This window comes from Camellia sinensis, chromosome 1, assembly GCF_055761805.1.
Source record: "Camellia sinensis isolate YWXY chromosome 1, ASM5576180v1, whole genome shotgun sequence".
Taxonomy (NCBI): Eukaryota; Viridiplantae; Streptophyta; class Magnoliopsida; order Ericales; family Theaceae; genus Camellia; species Camellia sinensis.
In genome coordinates, this window is record NC_138961.1 from 115,815,602 (window position 1) to 115,837,991 (window position 22,390).

At 39.3% G+C, this 22,390-nt stretch overlaps 1 protein-coding gene across 1 annotated transcript; it reads left to right on the forward strand.

The window, feature by feature from the left end:
* Window positions 1–5,158: 5,158 nt before the first annotated feature.
* Window positions 5,159–6,533, forward strand: LOC114259465 (NAD(P)-binding Rossmann-fold superfamily protein). The gene has a single exon (XM_028199487.2). It carries the CDS (start codon window positions 5,351–5,353, stop codon window positions 6,350–6,352), a length of 1,002 nt encoding a protein of 333 aa, XP_028055288.2. The 5' UTR covers window positions 5,159–5,350; the 3' UTR covers window positions 6,353–6,533.
* Window positions 6,534–22,390: the final 15,857 nt, after the last annotated feature.

The window sequence follows — 22,390 nt, forward strand, 5'->3', positions numbered from 1 at the left end:
CCACAATTTTATGGGCTTGGAAGTAATGGTTCAGCTTCTTTGAAGCCATTACTAAAGCCAGTGCCAGTTTCTCTAAGGGTAGGTACCTTGTTTCTGCATCGGCCAGGGTTTTGCTTACATAGTAGACAGCCTTTTGCTCCCCTTTTTCTTCTCAGATTACCACTGTGCTTACTGCGTGTTCTGAAACGGCTAAGTACAGGAACAGTTCCTCCCCAGGTTCTGGGTTTGAAAGGACTGGAGTCATGGTTAGATATTTCTTTAGGTCGGCCAAAGCGGCTTCGCACTCCTCAGTTCATAGGAAGTCCATGGCTTTCTTCACTAAGTTGAAGAAAGGTTTGCACTTGTCTGAGCTTCTACTGATGAACCTATTCAGGGCTGCGACCCTTCCAGTTAGCATCTGCACCTATTTTGTCGATGTCGGGCTCTTCAAATCCAGGATGGCCTTGATCTGATCTAGGCTGGCCTCATTGCCCCTTCTTGTCACCAAGTATCCCAAAAACTTACCAGAACCAACTTCGAATGCACATTTTGATGCATTGAGTCGGAGCCGATATGTTTTAAGGATGTCAAAGACTGCTTTCAGGTCGGCCAGATGGCCTTCTGGTTCTTTGGTCTTCACGACCATGTCGTCGATGTAAACTTCCAGTGTTCGGCCGATCAAGTGTCAGAACATCTTGGTTACCAACCTTTGGTAAGTTGCTCCTGCATTTTTCAACCCGAAAGGCATCACTCTGTAACAGTACAGCCCCTTAGGAGTGATAAACGCAGTCTTCTCTTCATCTGGGGGGTACATGGTAATCTGATGGTGTCCTCTGTAAGCATCCAGGAAGCTCATCCTTTCGTGCCCTAAAGTAGCGTCTACCAGTTGGTCAATCTTGGGTAAAGGGAAGCCATCTTTGGGACAGGCCTTATTCAGGCTGGTGAAGTCTACGCAGACTCTCCATTTACCATTCTTTTTCTCCACTACTACTGTGTTTGATAGCCATGTCGGGTAATTTACCTCACAAATAGCCCTGGCTTCCAGTAGTCTGTCTACCTCCTCCTCTACTGCTTCGACGTGTACCAACGTCGGTCTTCTCGCTCGTTGGATTACAGGTTTGGCCGACCTGTCAATGTTCAGTTTATGGCAAGTGACATCGGGGTCAATGCCAGGCATTGCATAAGGCGTCCAAGCAAACACCTCAATATTTGTTCTTAGGAAAGCTTCCAACTCTTTTTCCTCTTCTTCGGCTAAGCCCGAGCCGAGAAGAAAGAAGCGTTCTTCATCTCCCTCCTGAACGAGGATTTTTTTCAGTGCTTCTTCACTCTTCTTGGCTGGCTCCTTGCCGACATCCTCTAGGACCTCCATGTCCTCGTCTTCGATCTGTGCCTTCTCTAGTTCTCGAATACTGCAGGTGGATTACATTGCTGCCATGGACAATTCTTTGCCTGCAGGTGATCTCCTCTGATCTCTTCAATCCTATGCTCTGTTGGGAATCGCAATAGTTGATGTAATGTTGAGGGAACTGCCCCCATTGCATGCAACCATGGCCTTCCCAAGATGATGTTGTAAGGGGAGGGTGTGTCAATTACGGTGAACTCTGTCGTTATCTTCCTGGTGCCTGCCTGCACCTCCAAGCTGGTTGTCCTTAGTGGCCATGTCGGTGTTCCATTGAATCCGACCATTGGGCTATTGGACTGTTCCATATCGTCTGTGTGGAAGCCGAGCTCCTTGTAACATCGGATGTACATGATGTCACAAGAGCTGCCTTGGTCAATCAAGATACCCTTTACTTGGCATTCCCCAACCTGGAGGGATACTACCAAGGCATCATTATGCGGATGTTGCACCATCTCAAGGTCGGCTTCAGAAAAGGATACTATTGGTCCTTGGCACTTCCCTGCCCGATGTCTCTTCTCCCCGACTTGGTAGATGCGCTGTAAGTGCTTCACCTTCTGGGTCTCCCCCCTGATTTCGTTCTCGCTGACCTTCGAGTGAATTACATTAATTACCCGAGGTCCTCCTACCTGAGGTTGCTGTGCTGGGGGAGGCGGAGCAGCTAGTGCCTGAGGCAGTCTTGCCTGTTCTTCCCTTGTTCTAGCTTCATCGACAAGGTCTCTCAGATGGCCTTGCCTCACCAGGTCTTCCAAGTGTGCTTTCAGGGCTCTGCAACCCTGAGTCATATGCCCGTTTTTGTTGTGGTAGGCATAATGCCTGCCAAGGTTCCTTCCCATAAATTCTCCTGGTGCCCTTGCTGGTGTTCTGAAATAGGGTTGATTCCGAATTTGTTCCTGGACTTTGTGAATTGGTATTCGGAACACAGTTGTCACTGCCTGTGTAGCCCTTAGTTCTGTCTCTTGCTTGCTTGATCCATTGTTACCTCGGCCTCGCTTCGGCGAGCCGTTTATTTTCTCTTGCTTTGTCTCCTTAGCTCCCGACGTGTCTTCCTTGGCTCTGGCATACTTCTCGATTCTCGCCATGAGCTCTTCCATGCTTTTTGGCAGTGTCTTTGCCAAAGACTCTTGTAGCGGGCAATCGTCTTTTAGGCCATTTTTGAAAGATACGACCGCCACCTCTTGATTGCACTCAGGTATTCGGTTGAACACCTCATAGTATCTTTTTGCATAGGCCCTAAGGCCTTCATCCTTACTGATCTTTAGAGCTAACAATGCGTCCACCCTTAATGGCTGCAGTTTGTTTGTCACGAACCTAGCCACAAACATCTCGGTCAGGCCTTCCCAAGTCCTCACGCTTCCCTTTGGTAGCTTGTGGAACCAATCTGATGCAATCTCCTTAAAGGAAGAAGGGAATACTTTGCAGAGCAACGACTCGTTCCCACTATATAATGCCATCGAGTTCAAGTATAATCCAACGTGGAAGTTGGGGTCTGACTTCGTATATTTGAAACCTCGGCATACTGAATCTCTTCAGCGCCTCAAACTTGTCCAACTCCACCGAGAATGGTGTCCTCGGCTTATCTGGGGAGTTTACCTCGGCGTAGGCATTCTGTTGCTTCCTCTTGAGGTAATCTCTTAAGTCCTCCTTCGTCCGCCCAGGAGCTCGGCTATCTCCTACTTTCAATCTTTTTGGTGCACTGCTTTCAGCTTCGTGGTGTGTCCTCTTTGACTTTTCACCATTAGTTGAGTCAAAGCACAGCGCCTGCCCCTGAACATGCCGATGTTCTTTGGGGCCTGCCTCCTTTGCGTAATACGTCCTCCGTGATTCTTCCCTTCTTAACTCTCCTCGTCCGACCTCCCTGGAGGGTCAGTGAGAGTGTCTCTCGCTTCTGGTGTGCTGAGGGGCTACGGGGATTGTTTTCTACCCTCCCTTCTGGGCATTGGCCGCTGGGATCGGCGTTTCTTACAACGGGAATGATGGCTGCATGACATTATTTTGCATCATAAAATTGACGACCGATTGCAGGTCTGCCAATTTGTTTGCCATCTCTTTCACTTCTTCGTCCCTTCGCAGGCACCTATCCTTCCATACCTGGAGGTTGGCCTCGTTGTAGTACCCACTTCGATCTGGTCTATTTGGAACGTCGCCAGTCTGACCGACATCTTTCACTCTGTGATTCTGGTCACGAGTTTTTGTGTTATGTTCATCTCCTTCGATATCAAGGTCAATAGGTCTCCCACTCCCAGCAGGAGTGTCATCCCCAATCTTTTTCTTCTGTCCGTTACTGGCCATCTATTCTTCTTTCTTCCCACAGACGGCGTCAAATTGTGTGTGTCAATTTCCGACCACACTGCCAATCAAGCACTCAGCTGGAGAACACTGGCAGAATAAATTAAGTCCAAACAACCTGTCATAGAAAGATAAGAATCCTGCGATGGCTCGTCCACCCGGGGGCACTTTGACGATCAAGTCAGTAAAATATCTCTCAAAGATAATCAATAATGCTTAACTCACTAGACAAAAGCATAACATACATACCTTAGACTCATGTGGGTGCCTCCCTTTTATAGCCAACACAATCCTAGTCCCAATAGAAGCCTAACTTCAATGGACTCAAGATTACTGCTAAACTCTCTAAAAGTTTTATCTTAATCCAAACTGAAGTCTTCTTATCATTCTAGGACTCTTGTGCCCTATCCGCTTATCTCGGATTACGACATCTTCGGAGGTAACCTCGTCGAGATCACCTCGGCGTCATGACCAGGACACGTGGCACCTCGGCTGACACGTCGGTGTCATCTTGGCCACGTGTTGGTACTCAGAAAATATATCCTCACAACTCCCATATAATAATACAAAAAAATTCCTTTGTGTAACACACAAGAAACTTCTTTTTGTATTTTTTCCAACATAACACTTCAATATAACACTTCAAAAAAAGGATTTGAGATTCTTCAAACCGTTCCAAAATGAATGCAAAAATTCTTTAGTAAGTTTTAAGTAAATGTATAATTTCAAACCGTGAGTATTATATTTGAAAAAAGTACACTAATGAATTTTTTAGCATTTTTGTGTGTTACATTGGAGTGTTACGCTTAGAATCATATTGATTGGAGTGTTATGTTTGGAAAAATACACTATTTTTTTTTATGTGTTATATTAGAGTGTTACATTTAAGAAAAATACACTAAAGAGTTTGTTTGTTTGTTTGTTTTTTTTTTTTTTTTTAGTGTTACGTTTAGGAAAAATACACTAAAGAGTTTTTTTTTTTTTTAGTGTTACGTTGTTACTTTTGGAAAAAATACACTAAGAAATTTTTTAGTGTATTACATTGGAGTGTTAAGTTAATGAAATATTACATTTTTGTTCGTAATATTTAATTCGTTCCAGAAAGAGGAAAAATTTAAAACATCTATAATACGGATTGCCCAAATGTATAATTTCATATTTGGAAAAACCTACTTTTATTTCTAAAAATTAAACCTAAACGTGTAAGTGACTACCCCTTTGTGTAATTTTCATTTTAATGAGACATTTCGATTTATAAGAAAAAAAAAATGAAGTAAAATAATTTACAAGATCACATTTTCGAATTTATTAGTGCTTCACCTTAAAAAAATAAAAAAATAAATAAAAATAAAAAAAATAGAAAATCATTTCTAATATTTTATATTTTTAAATTCAAATTTGATGAATTGAATCTTCAATTTGATAAATATATATATATATATATATATATAATTTGATAAAAATTCGATTAAAAGATTAGAAATATTTTTTTGTAAAATTTAAATTTAAGAAAAAGAAAAAAGAAAAAGTTAATAATTAGAGATGCTATTGTATAGTTTTCCAAACGGAGACTTTGCTAGAGTCCGTCAACTGATTAGTCATCGCCATAAAGTCACTTCTCATTTCCAGATATCTCACTCGCATCTGCATTTCAGACATTTTTAGCTTTGAAGTCTCTCAACAATGTCCACCACCGCCGTTGCGCCACCAATCTTCATCGACACGGCCACTCTGCGGTCAATCGTCACCTACAAAAACCTGATCAACCACTTCCAAACCTCCCTCCCCACAGCCTCATCCACCATCCAATCCCCAATTCGCCAAACCCACCAAACAAGCCCCACCTCTTCCCTGCTCCTCATGCCCTCTTGGTCCCTCTCCCCCTCTTCCCTCCCCTACATCGGCGTCAAGCTCGTCACTCACCACCCCCACAACTCCTCCCTCAATTTACCCGGAATTCACGCCTGTTACGTCCTCTTCAACTCCCAAACTGGTCAAACCCTAGCCTCCATGGACGGCACTGAACTCACCCTCTACCGCACCTCCTGCGTCTCAGCCTTAGCCTCTCTCTACCTATCTCGACAAGACTCCCAAGTCCTCGCTATGATCGGCGCTGGTTCACTCGCTCCGCACTTGATCAAAGCCCATCTCACATCAAGGCCGAACATAAAGAAAGTGACGATCTGGAATCGAAGCGCAGCGAAGGGGAGATCGCTCGTGGAGAAGATGCGTAAGGAGGTGGAATTTGAGGGGATTGGTTTCGAGAGCAGCGAGCGGTTGGAGGAGGCGGTGGGGGAGGCGGATATAGTGAGCTGTGCGACGAATTCGGAGGAGGCGCTGGTGAAGGGGGCGGCGCTGAAGGAGGGAGCGCATTTGGACTTGGTGGGATCGTTTAAGCATTCGATGAGGGAGTGCGACGACGAGGCGATACGGAGGGGTAGGGTGTTTGTGGATAATGATGCGGCGGCGGTGGAGGCAGGAGAGCTGGTGGGTGCGTTTGAGAGAGGGGTTATTAGCCCTAATGAGATTGCTGGGAAATTGGTTGAGTTGATTGAGGGAGATAAGGTTGGGAGAAGAGATTTGAAGGAGATCACTGTATTCAAATCTGTTGGTTCGGCTGTTGTGGATGTCCTCAGTGCGCAATTGGTGTATGAGACTTTCATGAATGGTCGATCACTTTCATAGAGAAATCGCTTTTGGCTGCTACCTCTTTTTGAAGCTATTCTTGTGCTTTGCTTCAATTCAAGTTTTCTTCAATAGAACATCAGACTTCAGTGAGTGAGTTGTGAATAAAAGTGTGCTAGTATGTATGCTAGTCAAAACTAGACTTATTTTTTCAATTTTAATGGTATGATAATTTATTACAGTGAATGAGTTGTGAATAAAAGTGTGCTAGTATTAGGGGTGAGTAGCGGATATATCGATCCGTCAAAACCGACCGAATCGAACCGATCCGTCGCATTTTGGACGGATGCGTGATGACGAGCGGACGGTTGCGGATTGATTTTCTCCAATCTGCCAATTTGGCGGACGGATGGCGGATTTGAGGTTCTTTTGGCCGTAACCGAACCGTCAAACCGCGAGCGCCTTTAATAATTTATAAGACTTTGTGTTTTCAATTTGTTTAAATATTTTATTTGTGTTTTCAATTGAAAAATAGTTTAAATATTCTGTTGAAAAAAAGTTTTCAATTTGAATATATTTTTTGAATTGAAAAAAATAAAAGTATTTTTTATTTATATTTTTTGGTTTTTAAATTTAACTCTAAAAGTAATAAATAGAAAATATGAAATATGCTGGTTGATTTTTGTTTTCAAAAACATATATAAATGTAACAATACAGAGACATACAATCTCTACTACTGCTCTGTTCATAGTTTTGGTGGTTAGAATTGTTTTTATATTTTAAGAACCACATATTGTAATACTTTATGTGGATAATGCATGTCGTGCTTGTAATATGTGGATGAGGCATGCAGTGATTGTGATATTCTAAAGTTTCAAACTTTCTTTCTTTGGATGAGGTATGCAGTAATTATAATACTTTTTTAAGTCACTGACTGTAATACCTTTTTTTTTTTTTTTTTTTTTAAGAAGTGCACAAGTTGAACTATGTTGAAAATTTATAAAATTTCAAACCGCCAAACCGATTCGTATCCATCCGCCAAACTGCCAATCCGCTCAATCCATATCCACCGGATTGGCGGACGAATGCGGATTGATTTTCTCCAATCCGCCAATCTGGCGGACGGATGGCGGATTGGAGGTTCCGTGGCCGCAACCGACCCGCGCCCACTCCTAGCTAGTATGTATGCTAGTCAAAGCTAGACTTATTTTTTCAATTTTAATGATATGATAAGAGGTTGTTTTGGATGATCTAAATAAGTGTACTTTTTGACTTTTTATGAAATATGGGTTGGGTTTGGGTTGGGTTTTAAGTGAGGTGTTAGAGAGGTGATGTGACTTAAATAAGATGATATGACTTAAATAGGATAGTGACTTTTTAACTTTGGACTTTTCTTAAGTGTGCCTTGCATATGATATGCAAGGCATTTACGACCTTTCTATTTTGCATTTACACCTTCTATGTATTGGGTTATATGACATTTTCTTGAAAGTTTACACATTGGTGACCTGCTAAACGGGTCCCTTGCAGGTAAATTAATTAAATAATGTGAAAATATAAACTTTCAGTAAAAGGTGTAAACCTTCAGAAAATGGTGCAAGGGTTTTGATGAGAGGGTATAAACCTTCAGAAAATGGTGCAAGGGTTTTGACGAGAGGGTATAAACTTTCAGAAATTTGTGTAACCTTTCACAAAATGATGAAAGTATTTTGACGAAAAGGTATAAGTTTAAAAAAAAATTCAGAAAAAGTATAATGTTTCAGAAAAAGTGTAACATTTAATTTAGTGTAAATTTTATCGACAAATAAGAGTTTAGTAGTTAAAGGTTTGAAATTTTATTACCATCGGCCCCCCTCTTCTCTGTTTCCCACCAACACCTTCTCTGTTCTCTCTGACACGCACACATAATAGTCACCATCAATCTTGACCCCCGCTGACCACCCAAGCGTCGGTGGCCTCCGGTGCTCACTGTCGTCTGACATCGCCACCTCCACGGCCACCACTGCCGCAAATCAAAGGTTTTTTTCTCTCTCGCTATCGATCTTGATCTCTCTCTGTCGATGTCGGCCTATTCTCCGTCGATGTCGGTCTCTCTCTGTCGATCCCTGTCTATCTCGGTCTGTCTTCAGCGATCTTGGTGTGTCTGTGTCCATGTGAGTCTCTTCTCTATCGATTTCGGTCCCTGTTTGTCGATCTCGGTCTGGCTGTCTCTGTCGATCACTGTCTATCTAGGTCTCTATGTCTGTCGATCTCAGTCCATCTCTCTCTCTCTCTCTCTCTCTCTCTCTCTCCCTTGCTCTATATTAAAAACGGTTCTCTTTCACATTGACATACTTAGTTGGATTTGGACTTGGAGTCGTTATTCCAAGCCCTCCCAAACTCGTCTTCTTTGAAACGGACTTCTACTGAGAGAAAGACCAAGCCCTCCGAAACGCCCTTCTCTCTCGCATTGCCATTATTTGAACAAGACAAATGCAGTTTGATTGGATGTTAGGAACTTACACGTTTTGTGAAAAAACGGAACTTACACGTTATGCGAAGTTACTTACATCTCTTGTGAAAACACCTACACTATTTGTGGAAGGTTACACATTTGTGTAATAATTTATTTTGTAAAATTTACACATTTTCGTTGAAATACTTACACCTTTTTGAGAAGTTACTACTTTTGTCAAGAATGTTATTAAAAGAATTTACACATTTTATTGGAACTTACACCTTTTCTGAGAACCGAACTTACACTTTTTGTCAAATAATTTACATCTTGTGTGAAAAAATTTATACCTATGGAAAATATGTTTTTCATAAAGTGTACACCTTTTGTTAAAAACTTAAATATTTTCTGAAAGTTTACACCTTTTGTTAAAAACTTAAATGTTTTCTGAAAGTTTACACATTTTATGAGAAGTTACTATGTTTGTGAAACAATTTTTTCAAGAAAATATACACCTTTCATTAGAACTTACACCTTTTGTGACATAACTTACATCTTTTCTTATGGAAATCTGAATTATATTTTCCATAAAATTTACACATTTAATGGGAAGTTACACCATTTGTGACATAACTTCGATCTTTTGTGAAAAACACATACAAATTTTTGAAAATATACACCTTTCATGGAAAGAATATTTGCATAAAATTTATACCTTTTGTTAAAAACAAAAACCTTTTCTGAATGGTTACACCTTTTTTCTGGGAATACTTACACCTTTTCTGAATGTTTACTGCTTTTGTGAATAACTTTTTCCATAAAATTTACACTTTTTATGGGATATTACACCTTTTCTGCCAGCAATACTTAAACCTTTTTCTAAAATTTACACCTTCTATGGAAAATATGTTTTCATCATGTTCACACCTTATTTTCAAAACTTACACCTCTTCTGAAAAGGTACTCCTTTTGTGAAACAAAATTTTTTTAAAAATTTACACCTTTTAAATAGGAGTTACATCTTTGGTGAAGACAATTAGACCTTTTTTTAAAAATTTACACATTTTATGGAAAATATGCTTTGATAAAGTTTGTTAAAAGAAATTATTTGACAAAAGGTATAACCTTTTCAAATATGGTGTATGTTTTTCCGAAGAAGGTGTAAATGACCTTAGAAAATATGTAAGTTTTGTTTTTCACTAAAGGTGTAACTTCAAATAATAAGTGTAAATTTTATGAAAAAGGTTTTGCCACAAAATGTGTAATTTTTCAAAAAAGTTGTAAATATTTCCACGACAAGGTGTAAATTTTTAGAAAATGTGTAAACTTTATGAATAGGTGTAAACTTTGTGATACAATCAAGCTGAATGTTTCGTTTTTACAAAAGATATAAGTTCCCAAAGAAGCTCTAAATTTTATCGACGACTTATACGTTGAAAATTTTATCACCACCGACCAGCCAACCGTCGCGGCCTACCGTTGCCCACCGCCGACTGACATTGCCACCGCCGCTGTTGCAAATCAAAGGATTTTTCTGTCTCTATCCATCTTGGTCTCTCCTTGTGCATCTCTGGCTCTTCTCTGTCGATGTCGGTCTCTCTCTCTCTGTCTGCCGATCTCTGTTTGTATCGATCTTGGTTTGTCTGTGTCGATCTGGGTCCGTCTCTCTCTGTCGAAGCATGTCTATCTGGGCTCTCTCTGTCTATATCAATCTTCGTTTGTCTATGTCGATCTGGGTCCGTCTCTCTCTGTCGAAGCATGTCTATCTAGGCTCTCTCTGTCTGCCGATCTCTGTCTGTATCGATCTTGGTTTGTTTGTGTCGATCTGGGTTCGTCTCTCTTTGTCCAACCATGCCTATCTCGGTCTCTGTCTGTCGATATTGGTCCGTCTCTCTCTCTCCCTTCGTCTCTGTCTGTCTATATCGATATCGAACCATGAACAACACAAATACAGTTTGATTGCGTATTAGCAACTTACTCGTTCTGCGAAAATCGGAAGTTATACCTTTTTTGAAGTTAATTTCATCTTTTGTGAAAATACTTACAGTAATTCTGAAAGGTTACAGTTTTTTGTGAAATAATTTATTTTGGAAATTTACACATTTTCGTTCAAATACTTACACCTTTTCGGAAAAGCTACCTCTTTTGTAAAATAATTTCAAAACAAAAATTTACACCTTTTATTTGAAGTTACACCATTTTGAAAACAGAACATACACCTTTTGTCAAATAACATACATCTTTTGTGAAAAAATTTACATCTTTTACGGAAAACTACATTTCATAAAATATACACCTTTTGTTAAAATAAACTTACACCTTTTCTTAAAGTTTACACCTTTTGTTGGAAATACTTACACGTTATCTAAAAAGTTACTCCATTTGTGAAATAATTTTTTGAATAAAATTTACACCTCTTATTAGAACTTACACCTTTTTTAAAAACAAAAGTTACACTTTGTGGGACATAACTTACATCTTTTGTGAAAACAGTTACATCTTTTTTTAAAATTTCCACCGTTTCTTAAAAACTTACACCCATTCTGAGAAGTTACTCTTGTTGTGAAATACCTTTTATATGACTTACACCTTTTCCAAAATCAAAAGTTACACATTTTGTGACATAACTTAAATCTTTTGTGAAAATAGTTACACGATTTTTGAAAATTTACACTTTCTTATGAAAATATGTTTTCATAAAGTTTACACCTTTTGTTAAAAACTTACATTTTTTCTAAAAGTATACACCTTTTGGGGAAAATATTTACAAAACTTTTTAGAAATGGTGTAAGTACATCCACTGAAAGGTTTAAACTTAGTGTAAGGATTCACAAAAGGTATAAATTTTATGAAACCAAATTTTTCATAAAATGTGTAAATTTTATGGAAAATATTAACTTACAAATGAAGCAACTTTTCAGAAAAATGTGTAAGTATTTGCACGAAAAGGTGTATGTTTTTAGCAAAATGTATAATTGTATGAAAAAATTTATTTTACAAAAGATGTAACTTTTCAAAAAAGGTTTATGTTTTTCACAGAAGGTGTAAATGATTTCAAAAATAGTCTAAGTCTTCGATTCACAAAATGTGTAACTTTTATGCAAAGTTTATTTTACAAAAGAAGTAACGTTTCAGAGAAGGTGTAACCATTTTCAGACAAAGGTGTAAGATTTAAGAAAATGTGTAAGTTTGAACAAAATATGTATATTTTTGGAAAGAAAGTATTTCACAGAAGGTGTAATTTTTGAGAAATGGTGTATGTTTTTCCACAAAAGATGTAAGTAAATTGGCAAAAGGTGTAAGATTCTTTTTCGGAAAATGTGTAAGTTCGAACAAAATGTGTAAAGTTTTTTGAATAAAAATATTTACAAAAGGTATATCTTTTGAGGAATGGTGTAAGTAATTTCAATACAACATATAAGTTTTTAGAAAAGGTGAATGTTTTAAAAATGTGTAAATTGTATGAAAAAATTTATTTCACAAAAGGTGTAAATTTTCTGAAAATGTGTATGTTTTTTCACAAAAGGTGTAAGTCGCTTCATAAAACGTGTAATTCAAGTTTTCACAAAAGGAGTATGTTTTTCCACAAAATCTTTAAGGGACATCAGAAAATGTGTAAGTTTTGTTTTTAAAAAAAGTGTAAGTTCTAAGGTGTAACTTTTATGAACAAAATTAATTTATAAATGAAGTTTGGTTTTTACAAAAAGTGTAAGTTCCAAGGTGTAACTTTTATGAACAAAATTAATTTATAAATGAAGTTTGGTTTTTATAAAAAGTGTAAGTTCCAAGGTGTAACTTTTATGAACAAAATTAATTTATAAATGATGTAACTTTTCATAAAAAGGTGTAAGTAGTCAGAAAAGTATAAAATTTTAAAAAATGCGAAGTGTTTAGAAAAGGTGTAAGTTCCGTCGGCCTGTCCGTCTCTCTTCCATCTCGGACCATCTCTCTTTGTTTGTCTTTCTCTCTCCCCGTCTCTCCGTTGTTCCATTTCCCCGTAGCTGTAGGGTTTTACAGAGAAAATTATTTTAGGGCAAAAATCATATTGTAAGAACAAAGCTTATTTACTTGAGTTTGGCGAACATCAATCATTTAAGTTCTTGGGAAGGCTAGCCATGGAAGTGGATGCATAAATTCTTGTTTGAAGTTGATTTTTGTCGCTGGAGCACAACCGCAAGGGTTAATCGAGCACCACCGTCGATTTGTCTGCTCCGGTTGGTATGTCCTTTATTTCGTGCTGGTACATTCTCTGTCTCCTTGTTTGTCTTCTTTCATTCGCACTGTGCTGGTACCTTCACACCCAACCCGAAATCGACCCAATAGGAACTGTTCTGTACTCCATTTTCATATTTTGTGCTATTCGAATAGGAACTCTTCCTTCTGCTACCCAAAATGGACCCAATAGGAACTGTTATATACTCAATTTTTGTATTTTCTCCCTTTCGAATAGGAAGTCTTCCCTCTGCTATCTGTCACGACCCCAAACCGCCCCTAGTAGTTTGGTGCCGTGATGGCCAGTAATCCGTAATTACCGAAGGCCGACCTTTAAAAACTTAACACAATCAAAGTATGGATATAGGGGGCTCACAAATGCGGAAGCAATAAATCAAATACAAGTGGTCCATAAGAGCTGTGCATAGATCAAATGCAATGCCATTCATCTTTACAACTTGAGTACAACAAAACAAAATATGTGTTACATCTTGATCAAAAGACTTCTCGAGCCGACATATACAAAATACAGCAAATACAAGCCAAGAAGCATGATTTTCAAGATTCGCCGACATGAAATAAAAGGCATCGCCGACGTAAATACAAAAACAAACCCGACATAATCATGAATCCAAAACAAGCTTTCAAAAGCAGTCTAGGCATCGCCGACGTCCTGCTCATCACCTACATATATATAGAGAGGGTGAGCTTGGATACTCAGTGAATGGTACTAATAATAAAGGTTTGCATGAATATAGCCGGAGTCTTTCAAAACTAACGCATCAAACTTTATCAAGACAAGGGATGAACCGTATTCATCAATCAAACATTACAAGTCTCAAGCTTTCCGGACAAACAAAGGATGAACCGTATTCATCTGTCAAGTCATACAAGTCTCAAGGATGCTTACTGACATCGGCAAAACACATCAAGCTCATCAAAACAAGGGCTGTACGATCCGTAATCGTTTAGTCAAAGGTACTGCGAAAGTTTATAGTCCTCCAGCACAAGGGACTTGTGTTACTTAGGCCCGTAGCCCGATTTAACATAATAGAACTTGTGTTACTTAGGCCCGTAGTCCGATTTAACATAATAGAACTTCCAAGAAAGGACCGTATCCTTTTACACTTGGTGCTGCGAAAGTTTAGAGTCCTCTAGCACAAGGGACTTTCCAGGAAAGGACCGTATCCTTTTATACTTAGTGCTGCGAAAGTTTAGAGTCCTCCAGCACAAGGGACTTTCCAGGAAAGGACCGTATCCTTTTATACTTAGTGCTGCGAAAGTTTAGAGTCCTCCAGCACAAGGGACTTTCCAGGAATAATCATCAAAATAAAGCTTATACTTGATACATCAAAACAGAGCTATCCATTCATGCTTCACAAATACTTTCGTCAAAACAAAACAAAGCAAGATTCATCAAAAACAAGGGTAACATAGCTTTACTAGAAATACCACTCACATAGTTTTCCTCGGGTGTAGGCTCAAAGCGAAGATCAAGGTCCTACAAATCACATGGCAAACCACATTCTCAAAACAAGCCTCATGAGCATGCAAATGATCTCGGCATCCTCACCAGATCCAAGTCAATAACAAAGCAAAACATGCTGGGAGTTTAAACACTGCTCCCATCTCATGAAAACACACTGGGTACCGGCCAGGTCTTTGCCGAGGTCCCACACATCCTTACCGAGGTGTGGTCCCGTTGGCCTTAACCAAAAGCAAAATCGGGGAAACCTGGGCTCCCCTTTGAAGCACATGCAGTTCATGATGAACATGATCATGAGAAAGATGAATGCAAGGTCAAAACCTGTTACAAAAATCTGAGATTTCATGCCATGAGCTCAAAACATGGACCTGGGTACCCATACAAGAAGGACATGCAAGAACAAACACAAAAACATGGTTTTCGTTCCAAACTTTCGGATCAAAACGAGACTTTCTTCAAGAACACATGAAAACCATTTTCTCTTTTCAAAACCAACTTCAAAACAATGCATGACATGCAAAACGATTCCGATCATGCAATGCAGCTAGATGATCAACCACAACAATCAAAGTAGATCAAGATTCTAACCTCAGAACTCGAATCCAACGGATCAAACCACGAAGATCAAGCTTGGAAGACTTGCTCTCACTTAAGAACTTCTCTCCCTTCTCTCTAGAGCTTCTCTCTCTAAAACAAAGATTTGAGACAAAAATGATTTGTTTCTAGGTCTGCCGGCTGTCTTAACAATCAGCTCGGACACGTGGCGCTGCCGGGTTGGTTCAACTCAAAAAGGTGATTGATAGATAAGACAAGTCTCTGACAAAGCGTATGCAGCAAGCTCGGGTGAGACACATCGGCAAGAAATGACATCGGCTCAAATCAAGGATCCGGCAACAGGGTAACAAAGACATCGGCTAGGGAGGACGACACTTGACTAAGCTGTGCCACACCTTGGCCGGGGTGTGCCACATCTCGGCCTAGGCCATACCTACCTGCGGACAAGGTTCACTAAATGCAAAACGTCTCGGCAATAAATGCCCGAGGTGAAGGTGGTATCGACCAAGCGGTTCCAAGACATTTCAAAGTACAAAGGCTCAGGGTTGATCTAAACTCAGGATGACTTCGGCTACACGCCGAGCAAAGAACAGAATCATGCAAGCAATACAAACAAAACAAGGCAAGCAAATCCTTCCAATTAACATAACAAGGCAAGATCATGCAGGAATGTATGCAAGCATGACAAGAGTAAGGTGAGGGTTGTTACACTATCAGTGCTGCAAGTTGAACATAGGTATCATAGTAGTTAGCAACAAGCATAAAAGGTGTTCTGCATTTACATGGCGAACTTGTTAGGTTAGGTTATATATAACCAAAGAAGACTTAACAAAAAATTTGTATAATGTTGGCACGGGAAAAACAAATTTTTTTTTAGAGTACCGAAAAAAGCAAAAATAAGAAAATCGATAAACAAACAATGACTAATCTTGATTCCGCAACGGTTAGCACACTCGATTGAATTCTGCTTTGAATTTTGTACTACTCAGTGATTTTATATTGTCGGAACTTATGTTTAGAAACAATCTGTGTTACACGAAGTCTTCAAAATAGATCAAATACCCGTGTCAGACACCTGAGAGTCGGACAAGGGTATGGGATATGTGTCAGATACTTTTCAACGGACACTTCTTATATAATTGTATATAACACAATTATTATATGTGCAAATTATTGTCAAAATACTATAAATGTCATTTTGACACTGTAAGTTACATATGGTACCATTTTATGCCACATATTAGATTAAAAATATGATATTTTTTTCCCAGACCGCGTACTGTTGAATGTAAGATTTAATGAGTTGGACCTATACATACATACCCGCACTCGGCACCCGTACCCGAGTCCGTGTAACACAGGAAACAACTGTTTGATTCAGTGCGGAAGTTCATGCATAGTTGACGGTATTGAACTTAAAACATTGGAAAGCCAATTGAAAGAGTTGAAATAAGGATGACGATTTTCAAATTTTGTAGAGAGCTATTCGTTCCCCACACCCAATTCTTTTTCCAGAGTCGAACCCTTCACTTTCATGGCTAGCCTTACCAACAAGTTAAGCGGTTGGAGACGATGGCTGAAAACCAATACCTTCTCCCCACCTGATTCGGACAAGCCTAACATATTAAGGAAGAAGTTTGCCTTCAGTCCTTCTCTAATATCCAACTTTTCTAAGATGTGGTCCATCCAGGCATCGTCAATGCCCTCTGTTTCTGTAGTTGACGTGTCTGTAGGTGAACTCTTTAGGAGAGATGTCAACTGTGCGTGCACATAGAGTGTGCTCCTATCCCAGCTGATGTTCAACTTCTTAAGTAAGTTGTTCAGTTCTTCAACTTCACGAACTGTTGTAGGGCTGGGGTGAAGAAATGCAGAAAAGTCAACAAGCCTAGGCAATTCATGAAGAAAATCTCATTCGTAGAAATGGACAGCCTTGCCTGTCATTGCACGCAACTCTTGAATGACGGTTACCTTTCTCTTGAAATTATCATCTTTCTGTTGAATAGCAGTTACATTTCAAGAGAAAGGTAGTTGTCATTCATGAGTTGCGGGCTGTCTCGACTTTATTGAGCGAGTTCATGAAATGCGTACTTTCATTTGTGGGAGTATGACCTTCACCCAGAATGAGAATAGATGGGTACGTTAGTAATATTTGTTGGCAGGCAGCGGCAGTCTTGCTTGTTTGATTGTCATATACAATTGAAGAAACTTGCTTGTACGCCCGGAAAAGTGTTCTTCTCTGATCTGCCCACTGTCTGAGCACCTGAAGGTAATGGAGCGTGGGCCAGGATGCAGCCACCTCGATTCTCTGCAACCAAGTTGCTCAGTAGGAAATTGAAGCCCTCAACTTGATGGGGTTTTATCTGGTTTTTGTGCCTGGGATGAGCATCAATTTCAGTGACAGCAGAATCTTGTCCAGATTGTTTAACCCCGTCATGAAATAGTTCAGTTGCTTCTTTGTCCTTTGTAGTCAGGCCTTCATAAAAGTATGTGCGTGTAGTTCTTCAGCCCTAAATGAAAAACAAAATATAGTCCTTCCTCTTCAATTTTTGAGAAATTATACATTTATCGCTTGTACACATAATTATTTCAATTGTAAGCTGTGTGAACTAAATGCAAAATTTTGATGTGTGTCCTTTCTTTTGTCCATTTCAAAATCTATATATGTGTTGGGAAATTCTGCATTTTGTTGTCTATGTTTACGCAAAATTTTCAAGTTAACAGCCACATGTTACAGCCGTTTGTTTGTGTTCTTGTAAATATTGATTGGAATACTTTGCAGGAATTGTCATCATTGCATCTGATGGATATTGGTCACCTCGCACCCACAATGTTAGTTTTCTCCTTCAAGACTTGCTACCAGTTGGTTTCGTGCATATGCTTGTAAACAAACAAAATCCATCACCAAGGAATACACTGAATGTTTTTTTGGGATCAATTCTTACAGCAGCCCATCTACTTTTGTGTTTGTGTTATTTGTTTTGCACAACTTTTGAATGGCCTCGTTTTGCATCATCTGTATGTGAACTTTTGTTTCAATTACGTCCATTTGATTACAACTCTTCCTTGTTTTCTATCAGAAAATATGCATATACATGGCAACTGTACTTTTTGTTGTAGTCAACTTATAACTTTACTGAACTTACATAATCTCAATCAATTGACATTACAATATTTGTTATAAAAATCACAAACGGCATTAGCAATTTGACAAAAATTGTCCAGGAAATTTAAAATGGAGTGTCAGAATTGAGGGAGTTTAAAGTACATCGATTCAAATTAGACAACGGGCAAAATGTGTTCACTACCCCTGTAATTTTCCCTTCAATCTAATTTGTATGATTTGCTCTTTCATAAAGGGGACGGAAAAGATTGAAGACAATTGCCGAACAACATATCCAAATGTCTAACACTATCGCTGGGTCTTGTCGAAAGCGGCCAGTTACACCATTCATTTGTTACAGGTACTAGTTGTTTATTTTGACAATTTGGAATTACATTTTTTGTAGTGAAACTACATGCCTTGGCGAAGTTCAGTTTGTGATGTTTGAAATTGGTTTCGTTCTGCATGTCTGAAAATGTTTAAATTGGTGTTGATTCAGTCCTGGATGTACGAAAGGTGTCTTATGCGGATTTCGAGGCCAGCTTGAAATAAATACTTGCATATATATATATATGTATTCATATTTAAGATTCAGTGATGATAAGCTTCACGATGCTTGCATGCAGCCGACAACAATTCAAGGAAATGCAAGGGCCAGACAACACTCGACGAAAAATGGTGAGTGTCGAAATATGTATTCTCTATAATACGCTATGATGGAAACACATGGCTGGGTTGCTATCCACACGTTGTATTCAATGGTCGTAGTGGGCTTGTGATTGTTTCACGTTTGTAGGATTGTAGCATGTAATAATGTCACCTTCCTATTGTTTTCGTAAATTTCAATTCGTTGTAAAAGTCGAGCTACGTTTTGTCGCTGACTTTTTCTTGCAACTGTTATTTGTATTTGCAATCTTATTTAATTACCAACAATGCACGCGGATTGCGTATCGCATAAAGTTCTAGTTACAATTATTTTGGACTCATAGTTGTTACTTGTCTTGTACGTCTGTCACTTTCGTGGTTAAAGAGTATAAAGGAGATTGGGGAAAGGTGGAAGGCACTCCCCTCTGATGAGAAAAAGAGGTTTGTGGAATTGGCTAAGGTGAGCGCCGAGGAACACGCCAAAGTAGTACCATGTGCACCGAAGTCTGAAAAGGTCATTACGTACTTCATGTTTTCGTAAATGCATTTGGCTAGGTCCTGCTTTGATGACATTATTGGTTGTATTTTTGTATTAATTTAAGGGTAAAAAATGTGCAGGGTAAAAGCCAACTCCGCATGTCATTGAAGTCAATTGTTGAACTAGTTAACCAGTTCAACGAAGCACAAAAGCAGGCAGTCATTGACATTGGGTTTGCTGGCCTCCTGGGGATGAAGTGTACACGTATAGATCACGACTTGTGCGCATGGTTGGTACAGAACTTCGATCCTGACAGTAGTTCATTGAATGTTCATGGTCATTAACTCAGGCTCACCTGTAAGGCAGTTAATGTTTTATTGGGAATACAGTGTGAAGGCGATGACGTGCAGTTGGCTGGGTCATTAGAAGCATATCCCAATATCTACGATGAGGTTGGAGTTGTTAACGGAGTCATTCCTTTGAACAAGTTGAGACTTTATCTAATCGAGATTGATGGTGCGGAGGATGAGTTTCGAAGGAAATTTGCATTGTACGTCTTGGGGGCCATGTTGTGTCCTACCACAATGACTGCCTTGAATCCATCATTCATTCATGCCGTGAAGGACGTGAATGGTATGCGAGTTTGTAATTGGGCAAAGTTGACACTGCAATTCCTTCACAACAGTGTTTGCAAGTCTAAAGGTCATCGCGGTGCAACTGGATGTGTTTTCCTGCTAATGGTATGCCAATAACTCAATTGTTTTTTCCATTCCCCCGTTCATATGTTTCATGCATTGTTCTGTCATGGTTCAACAAATTGGCCTTGATTGGAACATACAATGTTACCTGCTTTGTGAGTACGACAAATAACACTCTTCCTGACCAAGTATGGTACTTACTGTCATGAATTTAAGAACAAAGAGTATAGGGCAAAAAGTATGACGGACCTTAATGGAGGAACCAATTTGCCTACGTTGCGAAGAGGGGAACATAATTGATTGATCTTCATCAATTTGGAATAATCAATTAGACACAGAATGACACAGGAAATATTATACACATTTGTACGCAAAGTTGAAGAAGAATATACACAAGAAACCTTGATAGGACCATTACCAAACCAAACGTATTGATTCTGGGAAAGGTCTTTTGGGTTGCAGCCATTCATATATACAAACATGTACATAACTTTTGTTTTCTTGGTTTTATCAATAAAGTCCTTGGTTTGCTGTACATTTTTTTTCCCAAAAAACATTACATGATATGTGCCTATAAAGTTGACGGCATTGTAAACAAAATCGGTATTCTATGTACGTTCTGCTGCAAAATTTAAAAGAATGAATGTCATTGTTACTGAATATAGTTGATTTTTGTGGGAAGAATAAATAAATTATGGTGTGCTCCTTAATGTCCACAGCTATTGTACCTTGATTGTGTTTGTCTGAGCTCAACAAGTACGTCGGCTACAACACGGTCCACGCCTCGTCTTCATGATTGGGGTGATACCCAAATACGGGAGACGCTGCGACGTATCAAAAGGAAGCAAAATTTCCCAACAATTGCGGTAAGCACTCCAACCACTATGCACATTTCACACCATCGACCCACTTGTCTTCAACATATAATGTAAGACTTCATTTATGCGTTTCTATGATTAGGTGGAGTTTGATTACAGTAACGACGAAAGCTACGCCGATGATGCTGACATGGATGCATGCCATGTCGAGAACCAACAAAAAGGACAGTACGATCAAGTCTGTATGAGCAATTTAGAGTCCGACTTTCACGAACTGAAGGAAATGATGAAGCAAGTTCTCCACAACCAAACAGATTTAATGGAGATGTTGCGACATTTCCAAGGCAAGCAAGTTGTTGACAATGACAAGGCAATCTATCCAATCATTACGCAAATTTGACACAGTTGAGCCACATCATTTGAAGATGATTTATAAGACTAAGTTAACGAATGTATATGTATGATTAGGTGGAAGGCAATGATATGTATATCATTAACCTCTCCTCCAATGTTGCTGAACTGAAGGAAATGTTGAAGCAACTGCTTCAACGTTTCAGTTTGGGCTGCAACGAACCGTTCACTGAACAAACCAATTTAGGTGAACTGAAGCAAATGCTACACCACCTCATCGAAGGTATATTCTGTAGACCACAACCGGCAGGTGTGGACAAACAGAGTGTGGACCTTGCTGTTGAAGTCAAGGCGCATGACGATGGCGTGGTCAAACCATCTGACAAAGGTAACCCAATGGAGTATAATATTTCAGATGTACAAGGAGTGGATCACCAACAACAGAATTTGAAGGGAACCTTGGCAAGGGACAAAAGTCATCTCCATGATGGGCACAAGCTGAACATCAAAGAAGGTGGGGACAACCAGAAGAAGGGAGGCCTTCAGTCGGGGGAAACATATGAAACTGAAGATAAATACAGTCCTGACCTTCAGTCAGTGGGTGTGAAGAACGTGGCGTGCGATGTGCATACTTCGCCTACTAAGCTTGGCCAACCATTGGGAGCAACTGGAATCGTTAAAGGAAGTGCAAAGGGAAGAGGAAGAGGAAAAGGAAAAGGAAAAGGAAAAATGCGCAGAAGTGGAGTTCAAGCCACTGAGGTTGGAGATATGCAATTGTGCATCGATAGCAAAACAAATAGTGGAGTTGACGACATCAGTTCACCTGTGGATGTTGATGGTGTGAATAAGGTGAACAAGGTACAAATATTGCCCTTAATGCCCCACAAGTTCTGAATACCCAATTCATGCCCACATCAATAATGTGAATCACTAATTTTACAATAATCTGTGTTGTATTGTACTAGTTGTCAAACAATTGCATGTTTGCAGCTATGACTGCTAGCATATGTTTGTACGCATTTGTAACAAACTCCGCACCAAACATCACAAGTTGGGAAAACTCTGAGGTTCACAGTTTATACATCATTTCACGTTATTTTTTATGACTACCGACCTTGTAATGTAAGCTTTAATTTCTTTTATGAAATGTGTAGTGTTAGTTGGCTGTTTATTTTTGTAGGACTCGTTGAGGATGTTGGACAGCGAAGGGTTGTTATCGGCGGAGGAACAAAAACTTCTCGACTATGTATTTGACGATAGCAAAAATGAAATGTATTGTTTTATTTAGTACTTGCAAATTTGAAATGACAGTCTACTGTG

Excerpts from the sequence above, each read along its gene's own strand:
- LOC114259465 (XM_028199487.2), top strand. The coding sequence starts at position 5,351 with ATGTCCACCACCGCCGTTGCGCCACCAATCTTCATCGACACGGCCACT.